Source organism: Capsella rubella, unplaced genomic scaffold, assembly GCF_000375325.1.
Source record: "Capsella rubella cultivar Monte Gargano unplaced genomic scaffold, Caprub1_0 scaffold_5, whole genome shotgun sequence".
Lineage (NCBI taxonomy): Eukaryota > Viridiplantae > Streptophyta > Magnoliopsida > Brassicales > Brassicaceae > Capsella > Capsella rubella.
The window spans coordinates 822,213-836,823 of NW_006238919.1; the positions used below are offsets into that span (position 1 = coordinate 822,213).

A 14,611-nucleotide genomic window follows, 5' to 3' on the forward strand; every position below is an offset into this window, starting at 1 on the left:
ATATTGGAACAATCGTTCCGACTCGCCTTTACCGCCTCGAACAATGAATCAGAGTACGAAGCATTGATTGCAGGGCTCCGACTGGCACACGGCATCGGAGTCAAACGTATTCAGGCATACTGTGACTCCCAACTCGTTGCAAACCAATTTAGCGGCGATTACGAGGCTAAGAATGATCGTATGGACGCATATCTCAAAGTCGTCCGAGATCTCTCAAAGTTATTCGAGCAGTTCGACTTGACCAAGATCCCCCGGAGTGACAACGCGCCGGCCGACGCACTCGCAACGCTCGCGTCCACGTCCAATCCGGATCTCCGCCGAGTCATACCCGTTGAGAGCATCGACCATCCGAGCATCGATCTGAGTTCACTAGCCCAACCGATCACGACTCTAGTCGCCGAACCAATTTCGGACGGTACCGCGCCCACAAACGAAAAGCCTGCCGCCTTGGTTGTAGATCCGACCTCTGCAAAAACTGTTGCATTGGTTGTCGATTCGACTTTGGCTTGCTCTCCTGGCGCGTCCGCGTCGACTGGCTCCGCAGCTGCCATTCCGAATAACGGTTCGAGCTCCTCGCAACCAATCGCTAAAGCAACTCAGAACAATATCAATGTAGAAGTTAATGCTGCATCGCTACCACCCGGACAAATTCTCGTGGTCTCCGCGCCACTTAACGACAACGATCTAACAACGCACAGCCCGCCCGCTTCATCGAATGATCCATCCCCCAGCGCAGAAGCCAACATCGGCAACCCCATAAGCGGTCATCCCAAAGTCCGAAACGATTGGCGCTCCGAGATAATTAACTACATCATAGATGGCATAATACCATCGGATAAGTGGGAGGCACGGCGTCTGCGTACGCGAAGCGCCCAATACACCGTGTTGAAGGGAGACCTCTTCCGTATCACTCCGACTGCTATCCTCACATGCGTAGGTTCCGACCAGGTCAATGACATTATGCGAGAAGTCCACGAAGGCGCAGGTGGAAATCACTCCGGTGGGCGAGCTCTTGCCTTACGAATCCGCAAAACTGGTCATTTTTGGCTAACAATGAATGCGGACTGTGACAAATTCGTGGCAAAGTGCGAAAAATGCCAAAGGCATGCGCCTCTCATCCACGCTCCGACCGAGCTCCTTCGCACGGCCTCCCAGCCTTACCCATTCATGCGTTGGGCAATGGACATCGTTGGTCCGTTACCCGCCTCACGTCAGAAAAAATACATCCTCATCATGACCGACTACTTCACAAAATGGGTTGAAGCCGAATCTTACGCTAGAATTCAAGCAAAGGAGGTGCAGAACTTCGTATGGAAAAACATCATATGCCGCCATGGACTTCCGTACGAAATCGTCACGGATAATGGAACCCAGTTCACCTCGCTACAATTCGAAGGATTCTGCGCGAGTTGGCGAATCCAATTAAGTAAGTCCACGCCAAGGTACCCCCAAGGTAACGGCCAGGCCGAAGCCACAAACAAAACGATCATCGACGGCATAAAAAAACGCTTGGAAGAGAAGAAAGGCGTTTGGGCTGACGAGCTCGACGGCGTCCTATGGTCCCACCGAACCTCACCTCGACGGTCTACGGGAAGAACGCCATTCTCACTTGCTTATGGCATGGAAGCACTCGCCCCGGCCGAAGTAGGGATACCGACGCTCCGTCGCTCTATGCTTGTACACGATCCCGCGCTAAACAATTCAATGATACGAGACAGTCTTGACTGCCTCGAGGAAGAAAGGGACAAGGCACTCCTCCGCATACAAAACTATCAACAGGCCACGGCAAAATTCTACAACAAAAAGGTCAAGGCTCGCCACTTTGACGAAGGCGACTTGGTCCTCCGGAAGGTGTTCGAGAACACTGCCGAACTCAACGCCGGCAAACTCGGCGCGCACTGGGAAGGCCCTTACCTTGTCTCCAAAGTCGTCCGACCTGGAGTTTACGAACTCCTAACGATGGATGGCATGCCCGTTCCCCGGTCATGGAACTCCGGCAATCTCAAACGCTACTACTATTAAGCGCCACGGCCGCGCAACCGAGCTCACAATATGAACTACGAATGGCTTGATCCCTTCGCAAGGGTACGTAGGCAGCTTTTAACAAAGCACAGCTATATCTCAAAAAAAACAAAGAGCTCTTTCGGGTGAGTCCGCCTCAACTGATTGACAAGCTCAAACATCGTCTCCCTGGCCAGGAGTTCGATCACAAAACGCGTTCCACATGGATGCAGTGGTGAAATAATCCACGTCTTTAACTTCGGTAAAGATAAAGCCGAGTCCAGTCTCGCACTATAGCTAGCAGGCGGCAGGGCCAATAAGCCGAGCTCCGGCTCGCACGCTCTTGTCGACCTCAAAGCACCCACAGGATAAGCCGGTCGCACGCACCGCACCTAAACAGTACGACGAGTCCGCCTCGTCTACTCCTTCAGCTTAGCGTTCCGAGGAGCACGTAACAGGATAAGCCGAGAGACGTCTCGCCCCGCAAAATACGTCCCGGAACCAAGCGAAAACTTCCAAGGGTCTTCTCACCCTGATATCCCTGCATAACCTGTTGCGGCACAAGCAATTCTACGACAAGAATAGACAATGGAAATTCCGAAAATCCAACATTCATCGAAGCAAATCTAACGTCATCAAAATTCAACTAAGGAAACAACATCACGAGTCAAGGTCCGTAAGATCCAACAGAGGATCACAAATACAAACGCCGATCCGACAAGCCACAAACGGCTAAAAGGCCGGATATAAAACATAACGCCGAAATAGCAACTACAACAAAATAACAGCAGCCTCAATCCTGGGGACCTTCCGCGTCTTCAGCAACTTCCGCACCCCCTGCATCATACGCTCCATCTCCCGCTGCCACGTTCGAAGGACCAGCCATAAACTCTGGAAAGGGAGCAAGGTCGCTCTCAAGAATGTCCGGAACCACTATCCCGTCAACCGTCGCCCGCCACTGAACGTGGTCCTGTTCAACCTGAGCCAAGTTCCGCAAAGGAATGTGCGTACCATTTATCACCATCTTCTTAAGGCACTTCTCCATGCCCGAAACCTGACTAAGCATCAATAGAGGCTTCTTCTTCTCACGAAGTCCCACGATGTGTTTCCCCATCCTATCGATACGTGTACGGTACTCGTGAATCTCTCCGGCAACCCTATGACGCTCGGCCGCGGCACTCTCATCACGGGCCCTCCTCAGCCTATCGGTCTCGGAAAGATACTGCTTCTTCTTATCCTTGAGCTGCCTCGAAAGATCAGCGCACCTGCTCTTCTCCGAATTGTAGTTCCTCAAGTGGCTCTGTGCAGAACGATCCGAAGCCTCAGCAGCAGCCTTCGCCAAGTCAGAATCTCTCGCCGCGGCACGATACTGTTCCTCGTAGAAACCAACCAAACGGTTGGTCTGACTCATCGCCTGCAGAAACGAAGTCTCATAAACTACACCTGATGAAAGCAAGTAAGTTAGAAACAAAGCAAGACGCAAACCTGAAAAGAGCGAGAAGCCCAATCCTCGTAAAGCTCCCTTCCGCGGAGAGAGTCAACAGCGGGAAACTCTGCAAAGTCCCCACGAACCTTGCTGGCAAGATCAGCACACGCACCTCCATGAGTGAAAAACATTCGATCCCTCCGGCCATAGTTGAAGGAGAATGAATGGTCAACTACTTCGGCGATCTCACGAATGGGCTCCTCGCGCCTAGCATCCCGGCGAACACTCGAACCTCCGACAGGACTTCCGCGCGAGCTCCTCTTCCGAGACGTATCTCCTCGACCAGACGATGGCGGAGCACAACCACTTGCGGATCTCGAAACCTTCTTCCCGTCGCGTGCAGCTTTCACTTCCTCGGATCTAGCCCGGCGCACGGCGTCACGATCATCAGCAGGCGCGGCGGCATCCGTGGTCTCCACCGCCACGTCCACATCACCAACAGGAGCATCATTCCCAAAACCGCACTGAAATGAAGCGTTGGGTAACATCATAGGGCCAAGCTCGATCAGCGGCTCGTCGACCTGCGTGCCATCTCCATCGAATTGATCGGCATAATCGGAAATCTCGCAATCACCCATCCTAAGACAAGACCGAGAACCTGCAACATGTTACGTTGTAAGAAACAAAACGAGAGTCGAAATACAAGGAAACAAAACAAAAATTAGAAACTCACAAGAGTTGAAATGGTTGAGTATGTCCGGCCACCACAAAGTTCCTCTCGCCTTTACCGCTGCAACTCTCGCTCGAAAGTCTTCGGTATCCTCTGCCGTCGGCCCAAACTTTCCTGCAAAATCAACATAAGAACATCAGTTAGGGAAACGAAAGAAGATTCGATCACACGATTCCGGACCAACTAAGAACTACCGCGGTCTAGGTTCCATGTTCTAGCATACGACAAGCTGAGGTCCTCGACAGAGAGCTCGGTAACTTTCACAAAAAAGTAGTACTTGCGCCACGCACGAACTTTGGTCTTGGCACCATCAACAATTTTAAAACTAGCTCTCGAACTAGCACAACACATGCCCGGATTCTCCCTTCCAAATAGGTATTTGGTAAGCTCTTCGAAAAGATCCAAGTCCATGACGACACCGGTAGCGGCAGCAAGAATTGCAAGACCCACCGCGTTCCGAATAGAAGCCACGGTGAGTTGAGAAAACGCTATCTCCCGACGAGCACAGTAACTCGCGAGAAACTGCGGAAGTGGAAACCAAAGACCGCAATCCGAAAAGAAATCTTCGTAAAGGCAAATATACCCTTCCGGAGCATCCCATGGGCGACGACGCAATTTTGGGATCAGAATCTCAATCCCCGGCTCTATTCCGCACGCCTCAAACATGTCAAACACGGATTTTTCTGTGCTAAGAGTTTTTCCCTTATCTCGACGATCGAGAACATTAGCCATCCCATCACCCAACGTAGGCTCAACTCTCCCATCTTCGGGGACCGCACTAGAAGCCCTCAAACCCGAAACTATAGACCGATGAGGATTTCTCGCACTCGAACCGACAACATCTTCGAGCACCTTTCCACAGCGAGTACTTGGCTCCCTGGGAACTAGCGTACCCCCATTGCTGCACGACGGAAGCAATCCATCAAGATTGCGCACGTCCTCTTCCGTCAAGTCTCCGAGAGTCTCTTCGGAACCACTGAAGCCACGCCAGGCAGCGTGAGTCCCACCGTAATCATCCACAAACCCACGTTCAAGTTGGCGATAGTCGTCTCTTTGTAGCTCGTCCGGAACGCCGTCAAACGGATCGTCTCCACCGACATGATTTCCCGCGAACTGAGACATCAATACCTTGCAAAAGTAATCAAGGGCCGTATCAAAATCTAGAAGTCGAGAAGTGTCTCAAAACTGTCGTATCCCGCCAAATTTATGATTTCGAATTCCCGTCGCAAGCCGACTTTCCACAAAACCAACAAACAATCAAACGTTACGAGAGGCGGGACGAGACTGACATAGCAACTCAAACTCAACGCGATACAACGACGCAAATGTTCCCACGGTAAGGTTCGGGCACAGCGAGAGATAAGACGAGACGAGTCCGGAAACACGACCCCGTCGCGGTCGCTTTGACGCCATCTCGCCACGCCAAGCATTGCCGCGACCAAGACTTCACCACGGCCCCAAAGCTAAGCCACGGCCTGATCATGCATTCCGCTTCGTCGCGACCTCGTGTTGGCACCTTTCGGTCAAAGCTCCGCCACGGCCGGAGCACTCGTAACAACACGATGCGGTCTGGTTTGATAGTGTGGCATAATTTTCGGCGCGACACGACCTCAAGCTCGACACGGCCACGACAAGAGAGCTCCAGCTTGGCAAAACCTCCAGCCGCGGCATGACTTGGCTTCGCCAAAACCTGGAGCACCACCTCGGCAGTAAAGATTCACCACGCCACCAACCTTTTCCCAGCTCCGCCGCGGCCAGAAGTCACCACGACGCTTCGCCACGGCAGCAATGTCGGCTCTCCGGCTCCGCCCCGTCATGTTGAAGTCTCGCCACGGCACAAGGGCTCTCGGCGTCGCATCTCGTCACCATTTCACCTCGGCAACACCTTGACGAAACCACGCCGCGACCGCTTAGCTCGGCACCATTCATCCTTCCCCCGCGGCACCATAAATTCTTGCCTCGTCAAGACCTCGTCACGGCCTCGTCACAGCTGAGCATTGACAGCCGAGAACCTCATTTCGCCCCGACGCCACCTCGTATTGGCCGTAGCTCGCCCTAACGCCACCTCATCTCAGTCGAAGCTCTGCCACGGCGCCTTCATGATTAGCCACAATGTTGCCTCGCCACGGCCTGTTATCAACGCCCCCAAAACCGCACTCCGTCGGCACTAACACGTCCCGTGAGCACTTTGTCCCAGCCAAAAACCACCACGGCTTCCGACCTCAAAGCTCGTAGCTCACGGCGGGGCCGCTCCCTTCACGCGCCTCGCCGGCGGCGATCTCCTCGCGAAATGAAGAAGAAGCTTGCCAACTCCGGGACGGCGTCAAAACCTCGAACTTCACCATGCCTTCGGCTCAAAACAGAAGGTCCTCCGCAGATCCGGCGAGAATCTCCCGGCGAGGATTTTCCGGCGAGATCCGAACGGCGAGACAAGAGCTCTCCGGCGAGGTCCAAGTGGCGTGGCAAGAACGCTCCGGCGGATTCGAACGGCGTAACACGAGCAAGAAGAAGAAGCTTGAAGTGTTGTATGTTTACTAGCCACAAAGTCACGATAAAACCAAAACGAGCAAAGGAGAGAGAGAGAGAGAAGAAGAAAAAGAGGAAAAGAGAAGAACTTTACCTTTTTACCAAGAGGAAGAAGCCAAAGAGTAAAAAAAAAATAGCAAGGGGACATATATATAGTGGGGGACCCAGCGCGTTTACCGAGGTAAAAACACATGACCTAAATTTCACCATACACCTAGCTCCCGTGCCTCGTGAAGCGTGCCAAGTCCCGACTCATCCCGAGAATGATTCGCTCCTCTCGGAAAACGTGCCATGTCACTATTCATCCCGAAAATGATCCGCTCTTCTCGGAGAACGTGCCAAGTCACTATTCATCCCGAGAATGATCCGCTCTTCTCAAGAATCGCGCCAAGACATCGCAAGAAGATTTGAAGCTCTAAGTATGCAGCAAGGCAATTCAGAATCTCCGCAAACTTGCCCATCTTGTTTTACGACCAACTAGCCTACGCCCGGAACCAGCCCGTCAAGCTCAAAAGGATTCTCGCAAATCGGACTAAAGGGGGGGGACTATTGTTGGATATGGGCCTTGCCCCTCCCAAGTTAGAAGGCCTATAAAACAAGATGTGTCAATTAATGAAGCCTTTTACCAAAAACAGGCCCAGCATCTTCGCAGGGGCAAAATCGTCATTCGCCAAGGAGACACAAAGAGCTTCTAGGTTTCCGTGCCACTATAAATACATTAAACCACTGTTTGGAACAGGGATCGGTCCAGAGGTTATTATCGACTAGACTGAGAATCGCGCCGCGCCCGAACTCGCCCTAGCCCGAGATTCCCGCCGCGACTCTCTTTCTCGTGATTTTGCACTTCTGTTTCGTATTAGTTTCTCAGCTCGGCAGATAGTCTATAACTGCCGCAGCGAGACTTCTCTCTTTGTAACTTCGGATTTTCCGCAAAAGCTAATAAAGAAAATTGTTTCGTATCGTCCCAAGAATCTCGTATCATTATCGTAGCTGCTCCCCCCTTGCACAAACATATATACAAATATTCGGTTGCACCTTTACCCATCTAGTAGCAAATCATCGTGTTCCCCAATAGACAAGGTAAATAACCAATGCCGAATGGTTTACAAAATATTAGATGATTTTAAGGGAAAAAAAAATATATCTAATTACAATAACAATTATATATAGACCAATGTGTGTAAGGACTAAGGAGTTATTGCAATTAGATATGTTTTTATTTAAAAGATAAGATCCTAACTAAGTTATGTTTTTTTATTTAATGTTATTTTTCCTATTTTAAAAGATATTTTCTTTCCCTTTCCTTCTTTGCTTTGAATAAAAAATAGAAAAAAATAAAATAAAAAAATCATTAAAAAAATGAAACAATTGGCCGACTCTCTCGTTAATAAATAGAGAGGCTTATCACCAAACCTTCTTCAGTTTCATCAAACAATTCTCAATTCTCGACCTCTCCTACAAAGTCTCCTAAAAATCTTCTTTCTTTCTCCTTTCACCACACACAAAAAAAAAACCAATATGTCTTCGAACAAGATTGAGTTGACTAGCTCCGATGGTGAAACTTTCGTGATTGACGAAGCGGTGGCTCGTAAATTCCAGATCGTTGCGCACATGATCGACGATGACTGCGCACATAGAGCAATCCCGCTTGCAAACGTCACTGGTCCGGTCCTAGCGATGGCCATCGAGTTCTGCAAGAAACATGTCGACGATGGTAAAGATTCAACCGAAGCAACCAAGGACAAAGAAGAAGAACAAGAAGCCAAGGAGAAGGAGCTCAAGGCTTGGGACGATGAGTTCATTAAAGATAAGGATATCGACACAATCTTTAAACTCATTCTCGCTGCAAACTATCTCAACGTCAAAGACCTTCTCGAGCTCACTTGCCAGACCACTGCTGATTACATCAAGGACAAGTCACCAGAGGAGATCCGAGAGATCTTTGGCATCGAGAACGATTTCACAGCCGAAGAAGAAGCAAAGGTTCGCAAGGACAACGCGTGGGCTTTTGAAGCTGATCCAAAACCCTAATTTCGATGTGTTCTATAAATCTCTGTTGATGTGTCTTTTGTTTCTCTCTCTTTAATCTTTTTCTTAAGTGTGTGGGATTGAGTTTGTTTCTTTAAGTTTCGACTGGTTTTAATGAACTTCAATGGTGTTGTGTTATGCTCGATCTTCTCTTGGTGTTTTTGCGTAATTTGCTTCCGTTCTTGGTGTCGCCGCCGTTTGATAAAGACTTGGGAATTGAAATGTTAACAAGATACATGTGCCCTATCTAGGGTTTCTCTATTCCCCTTTTTATTAAATAAAAAATATTAAAAAATATATAAAATATATAAAACTTTTACGAAATATTGACTAGGGTAAATTGTAAGCAAATCATTAGCATACGCTCTTGGTCTTATAACATATGTATCATGTTTCTTGCTCATCTCTCGTTTGGCACAAAGTGACGATCCCAAATCATTCAACAACAGCTTGGCTCAAGCTCCTGTGTTGGGAAGGGATAGTGTGACTCATAAGATGGGTCTGTCACCTCACTCTTGGGACCAAATTCTCCTCGACGACTACATCCCCTAAGATTAATTAGCTTTGCCCTCCTTCAAGCTTGGCAATTGTGGAAAGAGGGAAGCCGTTGGTTTCATCAGGTTTTGTCTCTACTACATCTTACCATCTCTAGGAAACTCTTGTTGGTGATGAAAAACAAAGTAATTGCTCTCAAGAACATGGGATCCAGATACGGTGAGGACATGATTCATCTCTGGTCTTAGTTAAAGATGTGGAAAGAAGAACATCACAATGGGCCGATTAAGCAAGATAATTATATTATTATGGGCCATTTTAAGCCCAACGGTATACCACTAAACAGTGCATGAGCTAATTAACTCCCACATTCTCTACAATGTATTGTAACTTGTAAAAATTTGTAACCCATTCTTTCTTTTTCACTCATTACACACTCTAGACATTTCCTCTGGTTCTTATCCAAATTAGTAATTACGATGTACTGACCAAAGAACTAATTCCAATACACTTGTATATATAAATGAGGTAAATATACAATCGTTGAAGCAACAAATCTTACACACATTTTCCTAAAACAGGATTATACGATATAATAGAATTTGGTATTGGTATATATCAATTTATGGGTTTCAAAACTTTGATAAAAAAATAAATAAAAAATAGGTGAGATGGTTAGGGCTTAATTATGTTGGTTAGGCGACGTGTTCGATCGTATTTCCAAATCTATATACTTTTCAATTTTCATGACGCATGCTTTATTGCTTTTCCTCTCTTTCTCTCCCTCTCGAGTTGCTTGGAAGTTGAGCGAACCCTTTTACTTTGCTTCCAAGTTTAATAATTATAATGATAATTATTGTCCATAATTATCAATAATTCTCATAGAAACATCATATCGATGTGATTTCTAAGTTGTTCATTGATGGAAACAAGCCCTTTTCCAAAACAACTTATCACCTTTTTATACATATGTTAAGATTCTCAAATCTAAGGTAAACGATAAACAATTTACATATAGATTTTGATGAGCAGAAATATATAGATTACTTTTTGCTTTAGTATTAACTATATATAGAAGTTTTGTAGCTTAATACCCAAATTAACACATGATGACGAAAAAAAAAAACTCAATTAAGGCACATGATATTCATCACTGCGGGTTCACGGACACATGAAAACCATATATACAATTACTTGTTTCCAATATCAACACAATAGAAAACACTGTATTCTATTTTCCTCGGATATAGCTATCTAGCTACTAGTGTAAAAATAGTGAGGAAGTACTTGATACATTGTCACAAAGCATAAAAGTTTATTTATCATAATAAAAGAAGAAAACAATTAAGATCTATAACTTTCCACATTCGGTGGGAACAAAAGACACAGTTTCTTTCTCAAGATCATGAAGTACATTAAAGTTCTGCTGCTGAACATTTCCGAAAATAGACATCCCATTAGAACTTCCCATGGCCAAACACAAAGCGCCACTGCTCGAATCCGCCACCATGTAATTCTCTCCGGGAAGTTCTAAATCCGCACCTTTAAAATGAAAAATCAGCTTAGGAACTGCTATATTCTTTTCGACATCAGGTAACTTGAAGCACAAGTCAAGTCCTGTGGATCCTGAGTCATCGACTGGTAGACTCATCCGGGAAGTAAACTCATCCTTCAATGCCGAAAATGCAGACTCCTCGAGGTACGTGATGGTCGTGCCAGAGTCTATGATCATCCCTCCAGTTCCATCTTCGGCTAGTTCGAAACTTGACTTTTCAACAGAAAGGCGTTTTCCTCCAACGGTGATTCCTTGTAGCTCAAGGTAATAGAACGACGGCTGATTCGGATTTCGTAGCAAAGACATCGTTTTGGTTACTTCTCCATCTAAACTTACACCTGTTTTGTTGACGATATTCGAGGCTAAAGATCCGATAAACAACGAGCTAGATGCTTCACTATCCTCAATCGAGGTCAAGCAATAAGAAAACTTAGTCTCTTTGAGCTGAGAAATAAGCGAGAGAGGTCCCCGACCAAGACCTACCAGACCTGACCCTTGTGAGAACCCATCTCCTTCGTTCTCAACCCCACACCCAAACCCTATACCAGGTATTGAGTTCTGGTCCTCGAAAGTGAACGTTTCCGTGGCCAAGAGCCCTCTTGTGGATGAGTAATCTCCATAAGTATACAGATACTGACAAACATCTTTGTCTTGGTTGCAGTTTGATCGAAGCACTGCTTTGCAAAGACCAGAAGAGCACCCAACTTTGGAGTAAGAGGAAGATTTCTCCGGGTCAAAAATAGGAGTTGGTTGATCGAAACATTCAGTGCAAGGCTTGCATTGAGTCCATATAAGGTCACTTCCTGTATCAACAATAGCCGAGTATTTAACCGCCGGGCTTCCAATAGATAACTCCATAAGAAACTCACCGCTTCCTCCATGAGTAGGTGCTTTAATGTTATTAGTATCATCAGGATTAGAGGATACAGCTAAAACAGCTACAGCTCCTAATCTGTTTAACCTGTGGAATCCACGGTTAATCCCTCTTTGAATCTTTTGGATCTTGGTGAGGTTTTTACCAGAGTCCACATGTCGAAGACTTAATCGAAAACCGGATCTTGGAAGGTTCGTGGGAAGAGGACGGTCGATTAAAGATCTTCTTGATGATGAAACTGATATCAAACATGAGAAAAGAATAAGAAAGAAAGGAAATAATAAAGAAAATGAAGAAGAAGAAGCCATGGTGAGTGTGTGTGAGTGGATTGATGAAGAGATCAAGGGAGTGTGTTTATAAAGAGGTTTTAGGACACGAAAAGAGAGTTACAGAACAAAGTTAGGCGTGTAAGAAGATAGACACTGGATGTAACTTCCCTACTTAAAATGAGGAGAGGCTGTTTAAGAGATCCATTCAAACAAGCAAGCCCTGTTCTTTCGTCGGGTTAGTTGAGAAAACTTTTGCGTTTTTCTTTTCTCCTCATCTAATACTGTTGAAAAATGTTGAACAAGGGGTTTCTTATATGGGCCTGTTTTGATTAAGCCCATTAAACAAGGCACATTGTAAGTTTAGTCTGTTTAGTAACCCACTAATCAAAAACATGCCACATGAACTTTAAGTCTCAGACATGTTCTATTGTAAGTTTTTTTTTTTTTTTTTTTTAAAGAATGCAACACGAGGACTTCCCGGGAACTGCGGAATTCTGATGGGATCCGGTGCATTAGTGCTGGTATGATCGCATCCGTTCTATTGCAAGGTTAAGCAAATAAATATATTAGACAAGGAGTCAAACGCAATGGCTTGGTGCTTCTATCTTTAAAAAGGAAACATTACAAATGTTGATTATCTAAGTCTTGTCCAGGACCAAGTTTTAGCTGGCTTGTTTACACTCACTGTTCTTGTTTCAAGTTAGGAGTTGTCAACAAGTTTAAGTCCCCAGCTAATATCTTCACAATGTATAACATGCGGGACAACTTTACCGGTGTCAGTTCCTCGCTTTGCTTTGCAGTCGTAGTAAGGAGGGGCATGGAAACAAGGATCTGGTGACATAGCTCTACCACAAGGTGGATTTGGGTTTGTTTGATTCTCTTGTTTATAAAGAATCCAAGCTCTTAATCCTCCAAGTCCTTGAGCTACATACCCAAAAGTAGACCAAGCACTAATAACCAACTTATCAGTTAAGCTCAGTAAGTACATCTCTGCCCAGGCTTTTCTATTATGCATTAGCTTCTCTGTTTGTTGATGTCCTTCATGACTTGGCTGATGTATTCCAATCACATCTCTTGTTACAGTTGGATTTTCCCAATACATTGTTTTCAAGATCTCAAAGTACCCTGTTGTTAAAGAAGTGACCAAGACAGATTTGAGTTTCAAGTCTTCTTCTGATGGATGCTTATGTTGTTCTTCTCCTTTGCTTAGTTTAGGTAACAAATCCTCGTTTTGAACACACGAAATGATTTGTTTTGTGACTTGAGGAGATACGCCTGATTTCTCATCAAAGACTCTTATTTGAAGACCAATCCTCTCATCTGCTTTGGCTAAGTAAGCTTGATAGTATCTTGTGATTAGTCCCCAGACATGATTTGAAGGATGGAAAAGGTAACGACCTAAATGGTGAAATACCATTCCTTTCTCGGGAAACATCATACCGAGCTCTTCCTCGAAAGAAGGGATCAAGAAGAGAGACGGTGCAAAGAAGTTGTTTGTCCTCATGATCAACCAAGGAACATTCTTTATGAGATTCTGATCTTCTGCGCAGAAGAACATTTTGTCGTGGTCGTTGTAATCATGAGCTAGATGGAGATAAAGATGAGACAGAGACAATACCGAGGAACCGTTAATCAGTTTCTCCTTTAGCATGTTTCCATGGCAATGAGCTGAGTTTTGACCAAAGTCACTGAACTGACTAGTTAAGGTGAAATCTTTCGGTAATAACCAAGTGGTATCGAGGTACGGTTCGCAGAATAAATCCGCGAATTGCTCTCCTCCTTCAACGAGCAAGACTCTATCTGTCAACATTGCATAGAGAAAAGCAGAAGCAATACTAATAATCTGGTTTCCTAATCCGCTAAACGACATCCAAACAACATACTTGCATCCTTCTGAGTTCAAATCACCGGTTTGTTTCGGTTTTAGCAATCTTTCCGAGTTGATATATGGTCTGGTTCCTGGTCCACAGCGTTTATGAAGCCCTTCATAAGCTCGAAGCTTCGAAATTAGATGTAGAGAAGGTCTATACTGAGAAGCTTTACGGTAGAGGTAAGATTGGTATCTACTCAAGCAAGAATCTTTCATAAAACCAGGCACAAGCAGTCCTCCAAGCAGAGACAAATCTACAGAATCTGATGAAACATTCAGAGAAGATTACTAATATATTCCCAAAGCAAAAAAAGAAAGTAAGTTAGTGTATCATTATCTTACCCTTTTGTCCTTCATTTCTCTGCAATGTTGAATCTTCTAAAGATGTCACATTTGGTTCTGGTTCCATTCGTATGATTCTGGAGGCTTCTACAAAGCCATTTCCTTGATCATATCCAAACATGGCAACGATTACTAGCAAGACAGGTATAATAACCATGAAAAAAGCTAGGATCTCTGTGATTCTCATTGCTCCCAAGAATCTGCATTTCTTTTCTTGGATTCCATATTGTTCTTCCGGCTCTTTACCAATGATTTTGGAAAGAGGTAATCTTCTTCTGGAGGGATACATATCTATCTATTCAGAAACCCTAAGATCTAAACAAGAAATGGAAATAGAAATCAAATCTGATCTCTCCCTTTTACCTTCTTCATCTGTTACATGGAAAAAGAGTAAGAGAAGAAGCAAATATATCAGATTCACGTTTTACTGCAACAATACAAAAATAAACAGAGACTTTGGTAATAAAGACTCAACCTTTATGCTTTTGTTTTTAT

At 45.5% G+C, this 14,611-nt stretch overlaps 3 protein-coding genes across 4 annotated transcripts; 1 reads left to right on the forward strand and 2 right to left on the reverse strand.

The window, feature by feature from the left end:
- The first annotated feature begins 8,111 nt into the window (after positions 1-8,111).
- On the forward strand, positions 8,112-8,876 carry LOC17886515 (SKP1-like protein 16). Its single transcript, XM_006291878.2, has one exon. It carries the CDS (start codon positions 8,202-8,204, stop codon positions 8,712-8,714), a length of 513 nt encoding a protein of 170 aa, XP_006291940.1. The 5' UTR covers positions 8,112-8,201; the 3' UTR covers positions 8,715-8,876.
- A 1,625-nt stretch (positions 8,877-10,501) lies between these two features.
- On the reverse strand, positions 10,502-12,116 carry LOC17886395 (aspartic proteinase nepenthesin-1). Its single transcript, XM_006291016.2, has one exon. It carries the CDS (start codon positions 11,941-11,943, stop codon positions 10,558-10,560), a length of 1,386 nt encoding a protein of 461 aa, XP_006291078.1. The 5' UTR covers positions 11,944-12,116; the 3' UTR covers positions 10,502-10,557.
- A 389-nt stretch (positions 12,117-12,505) lies between these two features.
- LOC17886708 (fucosyltransferase 2) lies at positions 12,506-14,530 on the reverse strand. Of its 2 annotated transcripts, none has more exons than XM_023782801.1 (2): positions 14,117-14,530; positions 12,506-14,028 (listed from the first exon to the last, which is right to left on the reverse strand). In XM_023782801.1, the coding sequence occupies exons 1-2, from the start codon at positions 14,403-14,405 to the stop codon at positions 12,605-12,607; spliced, it is 1,713 nt and encodes a 570-aa protein (XP_023638569.1). In that variant the 5' UTR covers positions 14,406-14,530; the 3' UTR covers positions 12,506-12,604. The 2 variants fall into 2 exon arrangements, with proteins under 2 accessions (XP_023638569.1, XP_006292894.2); XM_006292832.2 differs by having other exon boundaries at positions 12,506-14,037.
- Positions 14,531-14,611: the final 81 nt, after the last annotated feature.